Source organism: Eumetopias jubatus, unplaced genomic scaffold, assembly GCF_037043125.1.
Source record: "Eumetopias jubatus isolate StellerSeaLion01/CBP00866 unplaced genomic scaffold, mEumJub1_p1.0 scaffold_13, whole genome shotgun sequence".
Taxonomy (NCBI): domain Eukaryota; kingdom Metazoa; phylum Chordata; class Mammalia; order Carnivora; family Otariidae; genus Eumetopias; species Eumetopias jubatus.
The window spans coordinates 17869779-17887229 of record NW_028274819.1 but is presented as its reverse complement, the minus strand read 5'-3'; the positions used below and the strand labels follow the sequence as shown (position 1 = coordinate 17887229).

Sequence of the window (17451 nt, the reverse complement as noted above, 5' to 3'; positions counted from 1 at the left end):
CTGGTTTTTGTGACTGTTTCTTACAAAAAGAAGAAGGAACGAAGAATAAATAGTGACTGTGAAGAAAGGTGGTCTTGCTTGGCGGGGGGTGGGGGGGGAAGACGGGGGCTGAGGCGGGAGCTTGGCCAGAGGGTGCTGGGCTCCAGGGACAAGGGTGGAGGGTGGTGGGGGGGGGGGTCGTCCCAAACCTTCAGGATGGAGAGCTGGGCCCACCCCGGGTCTTCTTCAGACATGTGGGTCCTCCACCCCATCACCCCTGCCTCCGTCCCAGCAATGGCTCCTTGCCTTAATGTGCCCCCGCCATGTCCCCAGACCACATGGCTGTTTGCCAGGCTCCCTCCCCCTGGGCCTAGCTCCGATGTCCGAGCCAGCAGCACGGAATGTCAAGCTAGTGCCATCCTGGCAGGCCCTCCTGACCACGCAAGGGGCAAGGCCACGTTGGGGGGTGAGGCCGCTCGGCCAGCCCAGCCCCAGCAGCTACCTCGACGGCTGAGCCCGAGCTTTCCCGAGCTCTCCACTTCCGCCGGCCACCACGTCCCCTGGGCACGAGGACAAACCACCCATCACCCGACGGAGGAGGAACCAGGCCTTAAAAGGCCTGCGTCAGTAGGAGGACAGGACTGTGGCCCCGGGGGGTGGTGGGCGCCCCGCCCGGCCAGGGCTCGTGAGCCAACAACTGGATTCTGGGCAGAGGCCCACACTGCAGTGGCAGGAGACAGAGGTGAGGAAAGAGCCCAGCCTCTCCTTAGCCACCAGGTTCCCATCTGCTCCCCGACCCACGGGGCCTCTCCCCTCAGCTGTGGGACAGAAGCAGTCGCGCTGCTCTGCTGGGGACCAGCTGCATGGCTGCAGGGACAGCTGGGCCCGGCGCCGACAGGGCAAGGTTCCCGGGCAGAGCCGCAGCCAGCAGCGGCCAGAGCTGGGCCGCCCCTGCCGACCACCCACCTCGCCCCACCGAACACACTCGATTCCAAGACGAGAAGCAAGTGCGGGGCCCGGGCTGCCTTTCTCCATACCTGTCCCCAGAACAAGAGGGCCACCACGCCTGGGGCACACGCTTGTGTCCCAGAGGGAAGGGGAGGATGCGGAGTGACAGACAACGGGGGGCACACGGGCTGGGGAGGGCACGGCAGGACGGGGGGGGGCCTTCAGCTCTGAGGGAGCCGCTTGTCAGCCTCCTCCAGGGCACTCGGGGTGGGGAAGGTGCACGAGGCCTGCAAAGATGTATCTATTTATTTCCCGTGCTGACCTGGAAGGGCACCCAGCCGTAGCCCGCCGGGTCTCAGGGCAGCACCCTGGGGAGAGGGTGAGGGTAGGTGAAGGGGCTGAGCCAAGCGGACGGCAGAACCTGAAGGACATACCAGGGGACCAGGAAATGCCGCTGCTTCTCTTTCTTCCTCATCTCCAAACCCCATCACTCACGGGAGCCTCTCCACAGGGTTCGCTCTGTGCCCACTGCCAGGGCCGGCCTGGGGGGCGAGGCTGCTGGTGGCCTCTGGACCCAGGCCAGTTGAGGGGAGGGGGCTCCTGGGAGCCTCCAGGGGCTGGGCTGAAGGCAGAACAGCCTAGAGCAAGGCCCTAGGACAGAGCCCGTGGTGGCGGGGCTTGGGCTGGGGACGGGTTCTGGCTACAGGTGGCCCGCCTCACAGAGAGGCTGAAGAGGGAGGTACCAGCTCAATGACAGCCATCCCTGCCCATCAGCCCCGCAGCTGGGCTGTGCGAAGGGCAGGGATGTGCACTGACGGGGCCGACGGCAGCTCCCACAGGTGGCGAGGGCCCACACCGAGGAGTACGGGCCCAGGGTCAAGCTGTCAGATTTCCCAGGTGTACCCAGAAGCCACGTTCCGCTGTGTGGGCACTAGGTCGGGTGGGGGTGTGGGGAGGACAGGGAAGCAGGGCACACCTCTCTCAAACGAAAGAAGGGCCTCCTGGCAGAAGGGGCAGGAGCCTCGCCTCAGCCCAATACCCCATTACTCAAGCTCTTCAGTCAGTGTCTATCCAGGGGCTCCGGAGGCCAAGAGCAAGAAAAGGAGGCGGTGCTGTGTGGGGCGAAGGGCAGAGGGTGTTGAGGCTCTGTCCCTCCCCAAACCTGAGAGTCCAGGAGATCACAGCATTTGGGGGTGCCCAGGAGGAAAGGAAGGCGAGCGGGGTCCTTCCTGCCTTCCAGGAGCCAGAGGGAAACTGAGGTGTCTCGGGGCCTCCCTGGCCCAGCGAGTGGCTAGACTTTCTTGGGTTTTCGGCCGACCTGGTAATAGTAGTAAACGCTGATGGCGACAAAAAGGAGGCGGCTGGCCAGAAGCAGCAGGATCCCCAGGGACATGAAGCCCGTCTCAGCCAGCGTGGCAGTGACCACTGCGGGAGAAAGAGCAGGAGGAGACAGAGGGCAGACGAGGGCCGTGCCTCAGCCCCCAACACAGGCTGACCTGCTGTGCCGGGGGCTGCTGCCGGCTGCCGGACCTCGCAGACGTGTCTGATCTGATGTCCCCCATGGGGCAGGTACTGGGGTGAGGGCAAGCATGTGGGCCGCACTGGGTGTGCGCTGTCACACCTGTGCCGGGTCAGGGGAGGCTGCAGGTGCACATGCGTGTGGGAGGCCGTGGACGTGCATTACGTATATTCAAGAAGGTACACGTATGTCAGGTGCGTGAGCACAGGTGCGCAGACATACAGGTAGACACGGCCGCATGAGCCCCTCCCCCTCAGATTTTCATCCCTTCCTGGAAGCCAAGTGGCAGGAGCTGGAGAGCCAGGGGCCAAGCTGCCCTGCCCACACCCCCCACCCCACCAGCCTCCCTGTCTCGCTGCCCACCGCAGGACTCACCCAAGAACTGGACCCCAAAGTAACAGGCTTCAGTGAGCAGAGTCCATCGGATGATAACCTTCTCGGCCGTGTAGAGAGCGTTCCACATGATCAGGGAGATGCCTGGGGCGGGGGAAAAAGGGCAGATTGGGATCAGGCAGTTTGATCCACCCACCCCCTTGGGGCCGGGGCAGGATCCCAGACTTCTACATCCCCCACCCCCACTCACACTCCCCACATTAAAACTCATCCATCATCCGACTTAACCCCATAACCCTAGGTCTCCCGCTGCCTGGGCGAAGGGCTTTGAAGGCACCCCAGTCGCCACCAGCCCCCGCCCCCTCCCCCGGTACCAGTGCAGACCCCTGAGGGATGGGTATTAGTGCCATTGGCACGAGGTTGGGGAGACTGCGTGTACAGAAGCATGGAGGCCTGCTGAAACAGCGGGGCTGGGCATCATGCGATGTGGCTGGGGTCCGGGGCCCACTGTGGGATCTGGGGGAGGCAGGTCACAGACCACCCCAAAAGCCAGGTGGAGGGGTTGGGCCTTTATTCTGCAGGCAAAAGGGAGCCATAGAATGTCTGGGTGAAGAGGAGGGACACTACCTGTGCTAGGCTTTAAAAGCTGTACCTCAGCTTCCTACCAGGAACTTCCTCAGAGAGGAAACAGGGCGGTTCAAATGAGAGGCCCAAGGGTGGGAGGGGTTTTCCAGACACTGTGTTGATTTTGCCTCCTCCTCTAGGTGGCGAGGTCCTGGAGGGCAGGGCCTGAGCCTCATTCATCTCTGCACCCCAATGACCAGGGGGGGTGCACTACACAGTAAGCACTCGGTAAGCCTTCGCCCCAGACGACGGCAAAGACGCAGCCCTGTCCCCTGGGTGTATTCCAGCAGTGGCCACAAGATGGCAGCACACACCTAGCAGAGACAGACTCAGCGGAAGGGGGTAGGCGGGGTGCTGGGAAGGGGAGCCCCTGCACAAAGAAAGGCTTCCCCAAGCTCCTCTCAGTCTCTGTTGGGCCGTAGCTGCCCCTTATGTCTGCCCTAGCAATACTCACTGAGAAGCGCACCGCCATAGAGGCGGATGGGGGTCTTGCTGGTCACCTGGGCTCCATCAAAGACGGCATCATAGAGCTGGTCAGGGAAGGCGAGGGCCTGCGGGCATGGGTAGGCAGTTCAGGGTAAAGTGGGAGGGGGTTGCTGCTGAAACACCCCCTGGACATCTTCCTTCTTCCCCACGCCCCGCCCCGAAGCCGGGCTGAGGTGCCTGGGGCAGTCCAGTGTCAGAGCCGTGGCTGTCCCTCACTCCCCTGTGTCAGGGACAGAAGGCTCTAGATTCCCAGGGGCAAGGAGTCAGGAACATGGACCATGGGATCCAGGACGCTCCAGAGCAGGCAGGGTTCAGGCTGGGACTGTGGAGGGAGCTAGAGAGCCCTGACAGGTAGAGCGATGCGGGGGGAGAGGCAGCCCCAGGGCAGGGGAGGAGCCCCCAGGAGAGGCCCGGAGGAGGGACATAGGGAGCCAGACCCAGGGCCAGGTCCTGGGGGACGGGAGAGGGGGCTCACCATGATGGCAATGCCAGAGAAGAGCACAGCAGAAGCAAACTGCCAAACCCTGGGAGCGTGTGGAGAGAAAAGTCACAGCCAGGCCCCCTCGCTGCCACATCCAGGCCCCAGGGGACCCTCCCTTCTCCAGCCAAGTGGTCCAGGGATGGCTGGTTTTAGGGGGAGGGAATGTGATGGGATGAAGTCACAGGCACAGGGACACGGGGGCAAAGCTGACGAGGCAGGACCTCACGCAGCACCTGCCCATAACCCGGCACCCACCAAAAACTCACGCTCAACGCTCACCTCAGCCCCAGAGGCTCCCGAACAGCAAACTTGATTTCATTGCCCAAGACCTGGCTGATCTGTGGACAAAGAGGGGTCAGGTGCACGCCCAGCCCACTCACTCCCCTCCCTGAGCCCCTGGCATGCCCAGGGACCCACCTGGGTTCTTCTGCTTAGCCCAAGGGTCCCCCAGGCTGGGAAGGTCACACTGAGGTCACCCCCCTCTGCCTCTTCTTGACACCAGAGCTTACGGGAAGCTGAAAATATGGTGAGTAAGATTAAAGCTCAGGGGTCTGCTAGACACAAGCTTAAAGCCTGGCTGTGCCACTTACCGGCTTGACCTTGACTTCTCTGAGCCTCAGTTTCCTTATCGATAAAATGGGTTCATAACTATGTCCCAGGACTAGCAGGATTAAATCATAAAGCAATTGGTGCAATAATGGGCACATAATAAGCACGAAATTCATTCTAATGATCTGTCTTGTCTTCATTTTTGTTATTATTCCCCTGACATCTCCATTAAGTTCCAAGGGGAAAAAAAAAAAAAAAAAAGGAGCTAAGTCCCAGGGCTCCCACAGCTCCCCAGGCCGTGGGCTGCTCTTCCCCCAAATGGCAGGCCAGACCTGCCTCCCCAGATGGGTGTTCAGAGGCGGACCCCGGGTGTGGCCAGCTTCAGGCCCGTCTGCCCACCTTGGAGCGGTGTACCTCCCCGTCGTCGTCCTCTCCGCCCACGCCGAGGATCTTGCGGGTCTTCAGGCGGCTCACGAGGTCCGTCTGGCTGTGCTTCTTCATGAGAGGTGGGGGCTGCTTGGCCGCCATCTTGTCCTGGAGCCCGGTGCCTACAGAAGGGCTGAGGGGAGACACCAGCCTCAGCCACAGGTCCTGACCAGCTCCCAGACTCAGGGGCAGCCAGACCTGACCCCGGGGCCTGGTGAGACCTCCCTGTCAGCCTGGGGCAGCATCTGGAATACCGACAAGAAATCTGGGGGGGCCCAGGCTTAGGGCCTGGCTCCTTAACCACCTGGCTGTTTGATGAAAGGGCCTCTCCTCTTCCTGGCCTCCGCTTCCTCATCTATAAAATGGATGGGGGAGGAGGTCCCTAAAGCTCCTCCAGCTGTGTGAGCCCATCTGGCCTCCACGGACATGGCGCACCCTGGGTAATCAGGCTGGTTGGAGCCTTACAGATGGCCCTGGAGGAGTGTGTGGGCCCGGGAAAGGCATTTGGACCCAGGTGGAGACCACATTCAAAGGTTCCTGGGAGGTGGGGGCAAACAGGAGTCCAGGCCAGTAGTGCCAGAAGAGGGAGCATCTGCCCAAATCCTGGGGTCCAGGTGCCGCACTGAACTTTTGCCCAGATAATCTCTCTGTCCAGCAAGCCCTCCCTCCCTGTCTCGAAGACAACCTCCTTCAAATCTGCCAGGACTGAAAGAAGGGGAGGGGGGTGGCCCCAGGACCCAGGGGATCCAGAGGAAGGATGGCCAGGAGAGCCTTCTGGCCAGGGACACCCACCCCATGTCTGCTCACGGTCCTCCACAGCCCCCACTCCCCAGCCACCCCCCAGCTCCACCTCGGGCCGGGTCTTGGGCACCTACTTTGTGCCAGGCACTGGGCTGGGAGACACACAGATGAGGTGACCGCTGGTCTCGCCTTCAATCAGCACAAAACCTATGCAAAGGAGACAAAAGTGTCGACTCCAGTGAGGCAAAGGCTTCCAAGAGTTGGCCCAGGGGTGGCCCTGGGCCCGTCTAGTCACAGCTCCCCCCCATCCCTGGCACGCGATGGGAACGATTTACACCCATTCTACAGATGAGAAAACCAAGGTCAACAAAGTTCAACAGAGACAGGGTTGAGTAACTCCAGGACCCCCCCACCCAACAGCACCGCATGCCACATTCCAGCATCTCATTCCATAGAGGCCCACAGACATCCGTTGGTCAGTCTCAGGGGTCTCCGGTGAGTGATGTCCAGCCCCCAGACCTTAGTTCCTCATCTACGAAATGGGGGTCGCTATGCGGTCCCCTCCCCCCCACCCCCGGGGGCACGGAGGTGGTCGGGGTTGGCGATGAAAACCGAAGACCGTTTGATGGCGGGGGGGTGGCCAGCCCCACTGGAGAAGGCAGGGTTTAACCACGCTGCTCCCCCGGGCGGCCGGGCACTGTCCCCACGCCTCAGCACTTGCCACCACTTCTCGAGACTCCAGAGTGAGGTGATAATCAGCCTGGTGTCCCTCCCGCCTCCTGGGGGCCCTCCATGAGAGCTGCCAGCCACAGCTGGGAACCGCCGGGGCCGCCTCCCTCGCCGGGCCTCAGCCAAGGAAGCACCGGGGAGCCTGGTCCTCACCCTCCTTCCTCTTCTGGCCTCCCCTCTGGCCTTTCATTTTTTAATTGACATACTGCAGAACCGACATTCTTTGTTGTTGCAGCTACACGACTTTTAGCACACCTATAATTGCAGAGAACGACCACCTGCGAATCGGGACACCTGCCCTGGCCCTCCCCTGCCCTCCCACCTCGCCCCCGGCAGCCACTGATCTCTGGGCCGTCGCTCTAGCTTGGTATTGTTTTTTCAAACACGTTCTATAGACAGACTCATATAGCCGAACACCACTTGAGACTGGCTTCTTTCATTCCGCGTAAGGCTAAAATGCCTCCGAGACTCGTTCGGGCTGCTGGGCGCTTCCCGTCTGGTCCTCTTTAGGGCCGGGTAATATCCCATGGGGGAAGATGCACCAGTTAGTTTACCCCGCCACTCACTGAAGGCCATCTGGGTTGTTTCCAGAGTTTGACAGTTGCGCACAGGTCTCTGTCCTGTGGCGTAAGGTGGCACTCGGGTCAAGCCTGCCAGGCCCCAGGCTGTCTCAGTGACCCCCTGCTCAGAGCATCAGCTGCCTTCCTCTGCCCGAAGAGCCCTCCCCACCAACACGCACACAAGGCTCCCCTCTGCACCGCAGGCCCGAACCTGCAAAGCAAGGGCTGTGGGTTGTGATAGTGCCAGCCTCCTGGGACGGGGTACAGCAAGAGAACTGCAGTGGCCTGGGCTCCACTGGACACCGGCATGACTCTTAGGGGGACAAGCTTCATCCACAGGCACCGCCATCAGGTACTTGGGCTGGAGGGACCCACTGTGGTCTCCCCCGCCCTGAGCCCAGCCGCCAGCAGGGAGCTCACCACCCCCGAAAGGGCCCTAAGGCCTCCTGGGGAGAGTGAAATCAGGGAGTAGGGTCCCCAACACCTGCCTTGACACAGCTAACTACTCTGAGCACTGAGTTCTGTCTCTTCTTCCCCCACAGCACGGGGCCCCGCCTGGGGAGTGCAGGTAGACAGCTGCAGTACCCCATGCACCTGCCAGACCCCCCCATGCCCCCCCCCCCAAGGCAAGGCACGGCACATACATGGACTCCTCAGACCTGCCCTCGAACTTTCTTCCCCTTCCCACTCCACAGGTGTTTTTCAGCCTGGCCTCATTTTAACCTAGGTGAGGACAGAGCGCACCTCCCTCCGCTCCACTCCCTGCACCGCCGCTGAGCCGGGGGTGCGTTCGGATCCTGGGTCTGCTCTCTCACCAGCCGCAGGGCTTCAGGCAGCTCCATGCAGCTCTCCCAGCCTCAGTGTCTGCCCTGTGAAATGGGGTTAGTAAGAACACTCCCTCTGTGCGAGTGCGGGAGGCTCAGGACAGGGAACATGCGCAGGGCCTGGGGCCAAGTGCCCTGCCTGTCCACACTCCTACTTCCCGTTCTTCATGCGGCCATTGAGCCATGCACAATGGAAACAGCCGGCCTGATAGGGCTGTTGCTTCCTTTCCAGAGCCAGCTGCCCTCCGAAGGGCCCCCAGGGCTCCCCCTTACCTCTGTGCCAGGCTGCCCGAGGCTAAGGGCCGGGCAGGTGGAGGAGAACCTGCCACGCAAGGAGCTGGGACAAGGCAGCCTGCAGCCCCCTAGAGCCCGAGTTCATGACCCTCTACATTCTGCACCTGGCGGGCCTCTCCGACCTCGATTCCCAATAAAGCCAGGTGGTTCCCAGTTCTGAACCACTGCCCAGCCAGGAAGGTCCTCCTTGAGCCCTGCTCCTTCCCACCTCCACCCTCCTTATTCTTCAGGGCCGCACAGCCCCTCCTCAGGGGCCTTCCCAGGACACATCCCCTTCCTCTGTCGCCTGGACTCCCGTGGGTCTCAGCGTGGGTGGCCACAGGAGGCCACTGCCAGCCCATACTCCTGGTCCCGTCACGGGCACTTGGGCTCCCGGAGACCCCGTGATCTGAAGGCAGGGCTGCTGCCTGGTCCGAGAATCTCCCCGCTGCACCTCCGCACACAGTGGGTGCTCGGTCGGCACGGGCCAGTGAGGGGCAGCCAGGCCACGGGAAGCAGGCCTCCCTAACCCCATCCGGAACACCCGGGGTCACACTCAGACGGGGCAGGGCCCAAGGGGAGGGGAGGCTCCAAACACACACTGGACGAGGCAGAAAGCTGAGGCCCGGAGAGGGCCAATGAGCCAGTGGCTGGCGAGTGCAGGAAAGGAGCTTTGCAGTCAGGCAGGGCTGGCTTCGAATCAGACCTCTCCTATGGGCCGGTGGCCTCGGACCAGTGGGTCTAGGGTGCTGAAGACATAGGAGAGTGGGTACAGATGCTCTTGGCGAAGGATCTGGCCCATGCAGTGCCCAGGAAATGGTGGGGGTCAGGACTAGGGGAGACAGTGTGGTGAGGCCTCTCGATGCCCCCCTCCTCAGAAAGCTGTGGCCATCGCTAGAAGACCAGCACCCCGGGACAGGGCTCTCTGTAGGCCTGGGACACTTCCTGGCACGTGAGGAGCTCACCAAATATTTGTCACCAAGTCGTGAGTTGGGGAAGGGGCTGCTCCCCCCACCTGACCACTGGCCAAGATCTGACTCCCTGCAGCACAGCCCCTCCCCACACCTCTGCCCGCCCCTCCCATCAAGTGCAGGGACATCTGAGGGCAGGAAGAACATCCCCAAAGAGCTCCCAGTGGCAGCAAGACAGAGGGGGTCATGACTAGACAGAGGCCGGGAACAGAGAGGCTTATCAGGGGTGCAGGTGTCAGGGGAGAATGGGGGCGGTGCATATACTTAGCGATTAGGCAAGCTTGGTCTCAAACCTCAACTCTTTCTCTTGCCTGTGACCTCAAGAAAGTTCCTAACCACTCTGAGCTTCCATTTCTTCCCTGGTGGAACCACGGTACTATTTTTTAGCTCACGGGGTTATGATGAGACACTGAGCAAAGGCAATCAGGGGGCCCGGCACCTGCCGCGGGCTCCATACAGGACAGCCATTAACGGCATTGCTTATGGGGGGGCTGCCAAGGCCCTGTCCTGGCGGCAGGTCAGGTGGGGCTGGGGCGTCATTCCCATGCTGGTCCTAAAGGACCTCTCCGCAACCCCCCTGCAGCCTTCCCAGGAAGCCTGGTTTCCATAGAAACAGTCGGACTGCAGAGCTGTCCCCGGCATGGAGACTGTGCCCATGAGGGCTGGCTTAGAAACCTGACCAGCAGTGGGGGTGGGGGGGAGGCGCAGAGGAAGGGGGCCTGGGGCCCAGCACACCCACCAGCTGCTGAGCCTCCCGGTGATGCAGGGGGGAGTCACTGTGACACTGAACATCACAGCCAAGAACCACTTCCTTTTCAAACAAGACCCTTTGCTGGAGGGACAGTGCCCCCCTGTCCCTCCCCATCTGGTAGGAACTGCCCCTGAGAGCATCCACCCCAGGGCTGGAGGCAGAGGACAAATACTTCTAGGCCAGGAATTCTTGGCAGCCCCCAAACAACCCTATGAGAATGGCTGTACTGTCACCCCCATTCTACAGACGAGGAAACTAAGGCCTGAGGGACTTATTCAAGCTTCTCAGGGTTAAGTGGCAGAGCTGAAATCGGGAGCAAGTTAACTACGCTATAAATGGATATCCTGAGAGGAGCTGGTGTGTGTGTGTGTGCGGGCCTGGGGTGCTGTTTGGTGAACCTGACCTCTAGCAAGAGCTAAGCCGTAAGCCATCTCCCTCCTCACATCGCCTCTTGAAAGCCCCTGGCAGGTTGCCAGTATCTGAACTCCTTCCTTCCTGGGGTCTAGCCTCTCTTGGGTTAAGGCCTTGTGACTCCAGCAGGACCAGGGAAGGGCTACAGGGAGACCCATTGTTCTCTTATCACACTGGTGCAAAATAGCTGGAAACAGGGTGTGGGACCGGGCAGCGCCAGGAGAGGGGGCAGTGACAGAGGGCGCCTCCCGGCGGGCGGTCAGAGAGAAGGGGAGGCAAGGAGAGAGGGCCAGCAAGGAGGCCAGGGAGGCTAGAAGGTGCAGAGCCCCCCTGCCCCATCATCCACCCCGTGGTCCCTTCCTGGGGTGGCCCATCAGCTCCTTGGCTGAGAGGCCCCCCAAAGACCCCCAATCCAGAACCCCCCAGCCTGAGCCCTCAGGCAGAGTGAATCTCACTTCTCGAGGGCTGTGCTGGAGAGGCGTGGGCGTGAACGGACCCACGTTCATTCCTAGCTTGAGCCTTGGGACCCATTAGCCATGCAGACCCTCCATTCCTGCGCTGTAAATGGGGGTCAAGATGCCTGACTTACCAGGTGGGTGGCAGAATTACAGCGAAACCAGGAAGTCACAGGACACAAAGGGGGCTTCCTGATGCCTGACTGACATCATGACTGACGTCATCTCCATGGCTTCCCGGGTGCAGGTTTGGTCATGTGGGTCTCGGGGCGAAGGCACCAAGCCAAGGCAAGGCTGCGGCAGCAGAGCCTCCTGGAGGTGCGTCCCTCGAGAGCATAGTCATTCTAAAGGCCGAGCCTGCCTGAGTCAGCCTTGCCTCTCGAGTAGATGAGTAGACGGGGAGCCAGTCCCGCATCATCCATCACCCGCCTCCCCGCCGGGCTCAGGGTGGATGTGAGCGGCGGGACGACAGGTAGAGCTGGAGGGGGACAGGAAGGGGGCACAATGCGAAGGCCGCTGGAGGGACAGACCTGGTCCCGGACTCAAGGAAGGGATTCCGCGTTCCATTTCCAAGAACCTCCAGGAACATGGGAGCTGGCATGGGGCCCAGAGGGGACACAGGACACCTGAGGTCCCCAGAGATTCTGTCTGCCACCGCAGCGAAACCAGGGCCCGACTTTGGGACTCGGGCACCTCATCTAAGGAAAACTGGGAGTGTGGTCTCTGTCATGTTCCCGATGTGGCTTCTAAATCCACTCGCCGGCAGGACACGAGGCCCTAGCTCCAGCTGCCGGGCTGCCCCTGGGGACACACAGAATTTATCTACTAGTTCTCTTTCTTTTGAAGGTGCCTGATCTCCAGAATGGCAGAGGGAAGCCCAAACGTTCATCACAAACATCTCCAGAGCTTCGGGGACCAAAAATAAACATTCCCTGCACCCTGGAAAGGCTGGGAGAGCAGAGCAGAGGAGGGGACATCCCTGGGCCTCACCCCCCTGGGTCTGAGGCTGCTGTGCAAGGGGAATTCAGCCCCCTGACGGCCAGCCGTCACCACTCAGATGTCACTGGGAGGGTCGTCCGTGTCCCTGCTGACACAGAAGGCGAGCGCAAGGGGAATTTCTGACCTTTTCAATGGGGAATGGGCCTGCCCCCCTCCCCACCAGCCCAGTGACCACGTCAGGGCCCTCAAAAGCAGCTGGTGCTTCCAGGGGCCAGGGCTGTGGTGAGGGACAGCAGACACATGCCATTCCCCTCACCGCCCCTCCCACCTCTCTCCAAACCTCCGAAACGGGAGGACAAGAGGGGGGCAGGTGAACTTCCCTGCAGGGATGCTCCACCATTTTAAGCCAACTTTTCCAGAAGCAGGAGGTGATTTGCCTTCTGGGTGGGTTGGGGGAGGCAGGCAAAAGGGTCCCTGTACTTTTCCCAGGATGCTATGGGCCAGAACAACAGTCCAGGACTGACCATCTCCCCCCAGGGTCTGGGGCTCTGGCTCAGGGTCAAAGGAGTAGATCAGGACTCAAAATGCCTGTGCTTAAATCCTGGTTCTACCATTTATTAGCTGCATGGCCTTGGGCCAGTGACACCATCTCTCTGGGCCTCAGTTTCATCTGTGAAATGGGTGTAATAAGGACACCTACAACCCACTGATGAGAAGATGCACAAAAACACCTAGAACCGTACCCGTTTTATAATGAATGCTCAGTAACAACGTCGCTGCTGTTATTCTCAGGCTAGGAGACTCAGCTTCTTTGCCTCCGTTTCCCCCTTGACCATACCAGCTTCAGTCCCCTTCAAGGAGCTACACGTGGATACAAAATGGGGTGTTTACAAGGGGTGGCCTTAAGAAGGAAATGGGAAGGGAACAAGGGTCACGCTGGGTCAGGAGGAAGATGCTGCCCTGAGGCGCTCACAACGGCTGACAACGGGTGGCAGGGATACAGAACACCTTGAGGTACTAAGCCTGGGTGGCTCCCCTCCACGTTTCCGGCACTTGGCCAGGCCTGACCCTGGCAGGGACGCAAACCAGTGTTGCCAGTGAGTAGCTGAGATGCAAGGTGAAGTGAAAATAGTATGGACCAGGAGGCAGAACATCAGGCAGTCCGCCTTGCCGTTGCGGCTCCTGCATGTCCTGTGCTGACTTCCAGGTCATCTCTGAGCATCACTTCCCTCATCTGTGAAAAGGACACCCTTCATCCCTTTTCAGTCAGCTTTGCCTCCTTTCTCTGCCCCACCCCCTCACTCCACTGGAACCACAGTGGTTCCTTACAGTTCCTCAAATATGGCGGACATATTTCAGCCCCAGGGCCTTTGCACAGGCCATTCTCTGCAGGATCTTTATTTCCCCAAGCTAGCCCCACAGTTCACTCTTTCAGAGCCTTGGCTCAAGAGTCACCTCCTCAGGAAGGCCACCTTATTTAAAATGGCAACCCCACCCCATTAAAATGGCAAAACCACCCCAGCCTCAACATGCCTAACACTCAACTCCCCCCCCCACCTCCCAATACACTATATACTTTATTTTATTATTTGTGCCTCCACCATTTACGTGTCAGCTCCATGAGGGAAAGAATCTTTGTTTTGTTCTCAGCTGTCTCCCAGTGCCCCGAACTGTCTGGCACTTGGTTCACTAAATCACCTTTGGTATAGGGTCCACAATTTGTTCAATCAAAGGAAAGAAGAGTCTAGAACTATGTATATCAGGGGTCACTGCTAATTTCATTGCTCTCCTACCCTCACACAGTGAGGGGCAGGCCCTTTGGGAGGGGTGGTGGCTAGCAGAAGATTTGGGGGGGGAGGGGAGGCAGCAGAGTACAGAGTTGGAGAAGCTACAGCTGGAGCCTGGGGGCAGGGATCCAGCAGGTGTTGACAGCCAGACATGGGTGAAGGCCTTTGGGCCCCAGCCCTGCACTCCAAATTTGGAAGAACTGATTAAACCCACAACATGTGGGCAGAAAAAGAGAAGCCAGGGCAGCTTGCTCCTGGCTAATGGAGCCAGAGGGGACCTCAGGGACCAGATGGCCCATTTTATAGATGGCACAACAGAGACCTGGAGAATACACAGTGCCTTATTTCCTAACAACCCAACAAGAAAAACTTTCCCTCCTCCTGGGCTGAGCGTGGGGCTGGTGTGAGGCTTCGGCTAAGGAATGGACAGTGTCCCCTCCTGGCGCTCGTCCAGCGCTTCCCACCCCACCCCACTCTGTGTCCCTGGGCTCTTTGGGCTGCAGAGGGTCGTGGGCCCCTCTACACCGGCCACCAGAGGTGTAGGTCCAAGAGGCCGCACAGTTGGGGTGGCCATCCCCGCGGCCCTGATGCCTTCTCCCCGCAGGACGGCCCCACCAGGAAAAGTTTGTCTGAAGGAAATGAACCAGGAAGCGCGGGGCGGTGGTGGGGAGCCCCGAGGTTCCGGCCTCCGCGCGCTCCAGCCCCCCCCCCCCCGCCCCCTTGCTCCAAAGAAGAAACCTGTTCCCCTGGGGCCGCGAGGGGGAGGCGGGAGCCCGGCACTGGGTGGGGCAGGGAGGGCGGAGCGAGGGGAGGCAACGCAAGCGCCCGACCCTGACCCGCGCGCCGGGGTTGCGCGCGGGGTTCTGGCGGTTCCTCGATAGACCCCCCCCCCACCCACCCCGGGGTGGGTGCGAGTATTTTGCCCCTGGCAGGGAGCCCCAGCCCTCCGAGAGCCAGGCCAATGGCCCCACACTGCCACCTTCCCGCTGAGCGCGCGACTTAGATGAGTCTGGGGGGCGTCCGTCTCCACCTGTGCTTCCCGGACCCTCCCACCCAACAACTGGGGCTTAGGCGTGGCTACGGTTTCTGCCTCCTCCCCCTCCCCCCCCCACCCCTGCCTCCCTTGCCCGCCCGGAGACCAGGGTCTCTCCCAGTCTGGCTTCCTCCTTCTCCACTGTGTCCTTCCTCTCTTAGCTCCAGGCACTCACCCACTTTCTGAGACCCGGGCCTGAGAGCTGGGGACCCCAGGTGGAGAGCTCCGGGCGGCTGGGCGCACCCACGGCCCGCCGAACCAGTAGGTCGGGCCAGCGGGAACTCCGCCACCGCGGTCCGCGGCCCTGCGGGGGCGAAGACAGAAGGAGGGGCACTCGCAAGTTTGTGCCGCGCACTCCTCGGACCGGGGAACAATGGCGATGGGGGGGAGGGGACAGAGAACCGAGCGCGGGGACAACAGTCAGACCCCAGGGAGACAGAAACTGCTGTTGGCTCTTTCTCTCTAGCTCCGAAGCAGAGGGGGAGGCAGGGGGGGAAATAAACAGTCCAACGGGGAGGAGACAGCGGAGGCAGAAAGCCGGGGGAGAGAGGGAAACCAAAGCAGCGGGAAGGGCGGCGAGTGGAGAGCGCCAAAGGAGGTGACCGAAGGGGCTGCGGGACTGCGCCTTGGGGGGGGGGAGGGGACCCGTGGAGTCCCAGCATTATCCGCCGGGGCCAAGAGGTCCTGGGGCGTCCAGCTTGCGCGCACGGGGTCCCCAGGTCCGCCGCGGTCTCCGCGGTGGGAGAAGCCCCGCGGGGCTGGGCTGCGCTGCGCAGGCACCGGCCGGCGGCGGGAGGGGAGCGTGCGAGGCTCCGAGGCGGCGGCGGGGAACAGAACTTACGTTCCTAGCGCATGCTGGCGCCGGCGCTGCGCGGAGCTGGCGAGCCAGGGGACGCTCGGGCCCTCGGGAGCCTCACATCGCGCCGCCCGCGCGGGGCAGGGCAGGGCAGGGCCGGGCCGGGCGGGACTGCGCGCGGCGTCCTGCGCGCCCGGGGTTTACCCGAGTCTGGCGGCCCGCGCTGGTCCCTCCTCTCAGTCCCGCGCGCAAGCCAATGGCGCGCCGTCCCCTCCCACGCGCCGGCTGCCTCGCCCCCGAGGGTGGCCGCCGGGCGGGAGGGGGAGAGGGGTTGGGGCCACTGGGCTCCGGGGCTCCCTGGCTGAGGCTCTCTCAGGGACTGCTGTGGGGGGCGCGCTCACGCCCCGGGAGAAGGCGCTGGAGAATCGAAGCCGAGGGCCCGCGCGCCGCCCAGGAAGACTCTTGGCAAGTTCTGAAGACTGCGCCCCTTTCCTGAGACTCTCAACACCCCCATAGGTTGGCAAGCCACACTGTCTTAAATATCCTCGGGGTATCCCCTGGGGCCTAGGCCAGTGTCTAAAATGGAAGGGACTGCTTTGGCTGGTAGACACCCAAGTGTGTAGGGAACACAGTGACAACAATGGTCACCATCTGCTGAGCGCCCGCTCCGTGCCAGGCACCGGGTGCTCAAGGAGTTTCGAGCATTAACTCATTTGATTCCCACAACCTATGAAAGCGGCATGATTAATCCCATTTTACAGATGATGGTTAGTGACTTTTGATTTGGGCTTCCAGCTTAGACCCACCCTTCTCTCTCCCCCTGCATAGGACACCCACCCCCTCCACATACACACCCACCTTCTTCATCCTCCACCCTAAAATCTGGTCTCTGCGATGTTGCTCTAAACTGCACTGTCAGGGGACAAAGATCTTATCTGGGGCTCCTGGACATGTGGTGGGGGGCACAGTTGTCAGACCTTTTATCTCTGCACGTCCTGTGGGGGAAGTGAGGGGTGAAGGTGTGGTTCTGCACCCTCCTTCTGAGCAAAATGCCTGGCTCTCTTCATCTTATCTGATGGGAGTGGGGGGTGGGTGGGTTCAGAAAGCCAAGGTTGATGACACGCTCCATTTCATGAGATCAGTAAATAGAGCAGGTGGAGGTGAGGTGAGTGGTTGCCCTGGATCTCTAGCTAGATGGGCATTTTGACTCTGAGTCTGAGCTCTTTCCGCATCAGTTCCTGAAGGGTTAATCAAGCAGGCTCTGGGACAAGACCTACTGCCCAGGTTCAAATCCTGGCCCAGCCATTTGGTAACTGTGTGGCCCTGTGCAAGTTACTTAACCTCTCTGTGGCTTGTTCCCTCCACCTACAAAATGGGGCTGACCCATAGTAGGAAGTGCCCCTGGTTATGGAACGGCAGCAGCGCACACTTACTGAGCGCAGACTGTTTGCCAAGAAGACTCTCACTGCCCTCCCCAGAGCTGGGACTGGGCGGGAGAGGCTGTGCCCTTTACACGGAAGTAAACAGAACAGTATCTGGCTCTCGAGAATTCTCGGTGACTGAGCTGTCCTCATTACCAAGGGAACAACTCTGATCCCGAGGCACCTCTGTGGCCCACAGTGCCACCATCCCTGCTTCCAGACAAAGCCCTCAGTCACCGATGGCCAATAATGAGTAAGTGAATGAATGAATGAATGAATGGCTAGAGCTACAGATCAGGATTGTTCCTAAGTGTGTTGGATGAAGCACAGACCCAAGATCCACCTGACTCGAGGCTTGATAGTAGTCTTTGCAACAGCTCAGACTCTCAGCTTGCTGCCTCAACAGAGCCGGCTC

The 17451-nt window shown here is 60.9% G+C and overlaps 1 protein-coding gene across 1 annotated transcript; it reads right to left on the bottom strand.

The window, feature by feature from the left end:
• Positions 1–203: 203 nt before the first annotated feature.
• On the bottom strand, positions 204–15777 carry TP53I11 (tumor protein p53 inducible protein 11). Its single transcript, XM_028111068.2, has 8 exons — positions 15661–15777; positions 6221–6293; positions 5319–5478; positions 4650–4708; positions 4365–4413; positions 3858–3954; positions 2822–2923; positions 204–2352 (listed from the first exon to the last, which is right to left on the bottom strand). Exons 3-8 carry the CDS (start codon positions 5445–5447, stop codon positions 2219–2221), a joined length of 570 nt encoding a protein of 189 aa, XP_027966869.1. The 5' UTR covers positions 5448–5478; positions 6221–6293; positions 15661–15777; the 3' UTR covers positions 204–2218.
• Positions 15778–17451: the final 1674 nt, after the last annotated feature.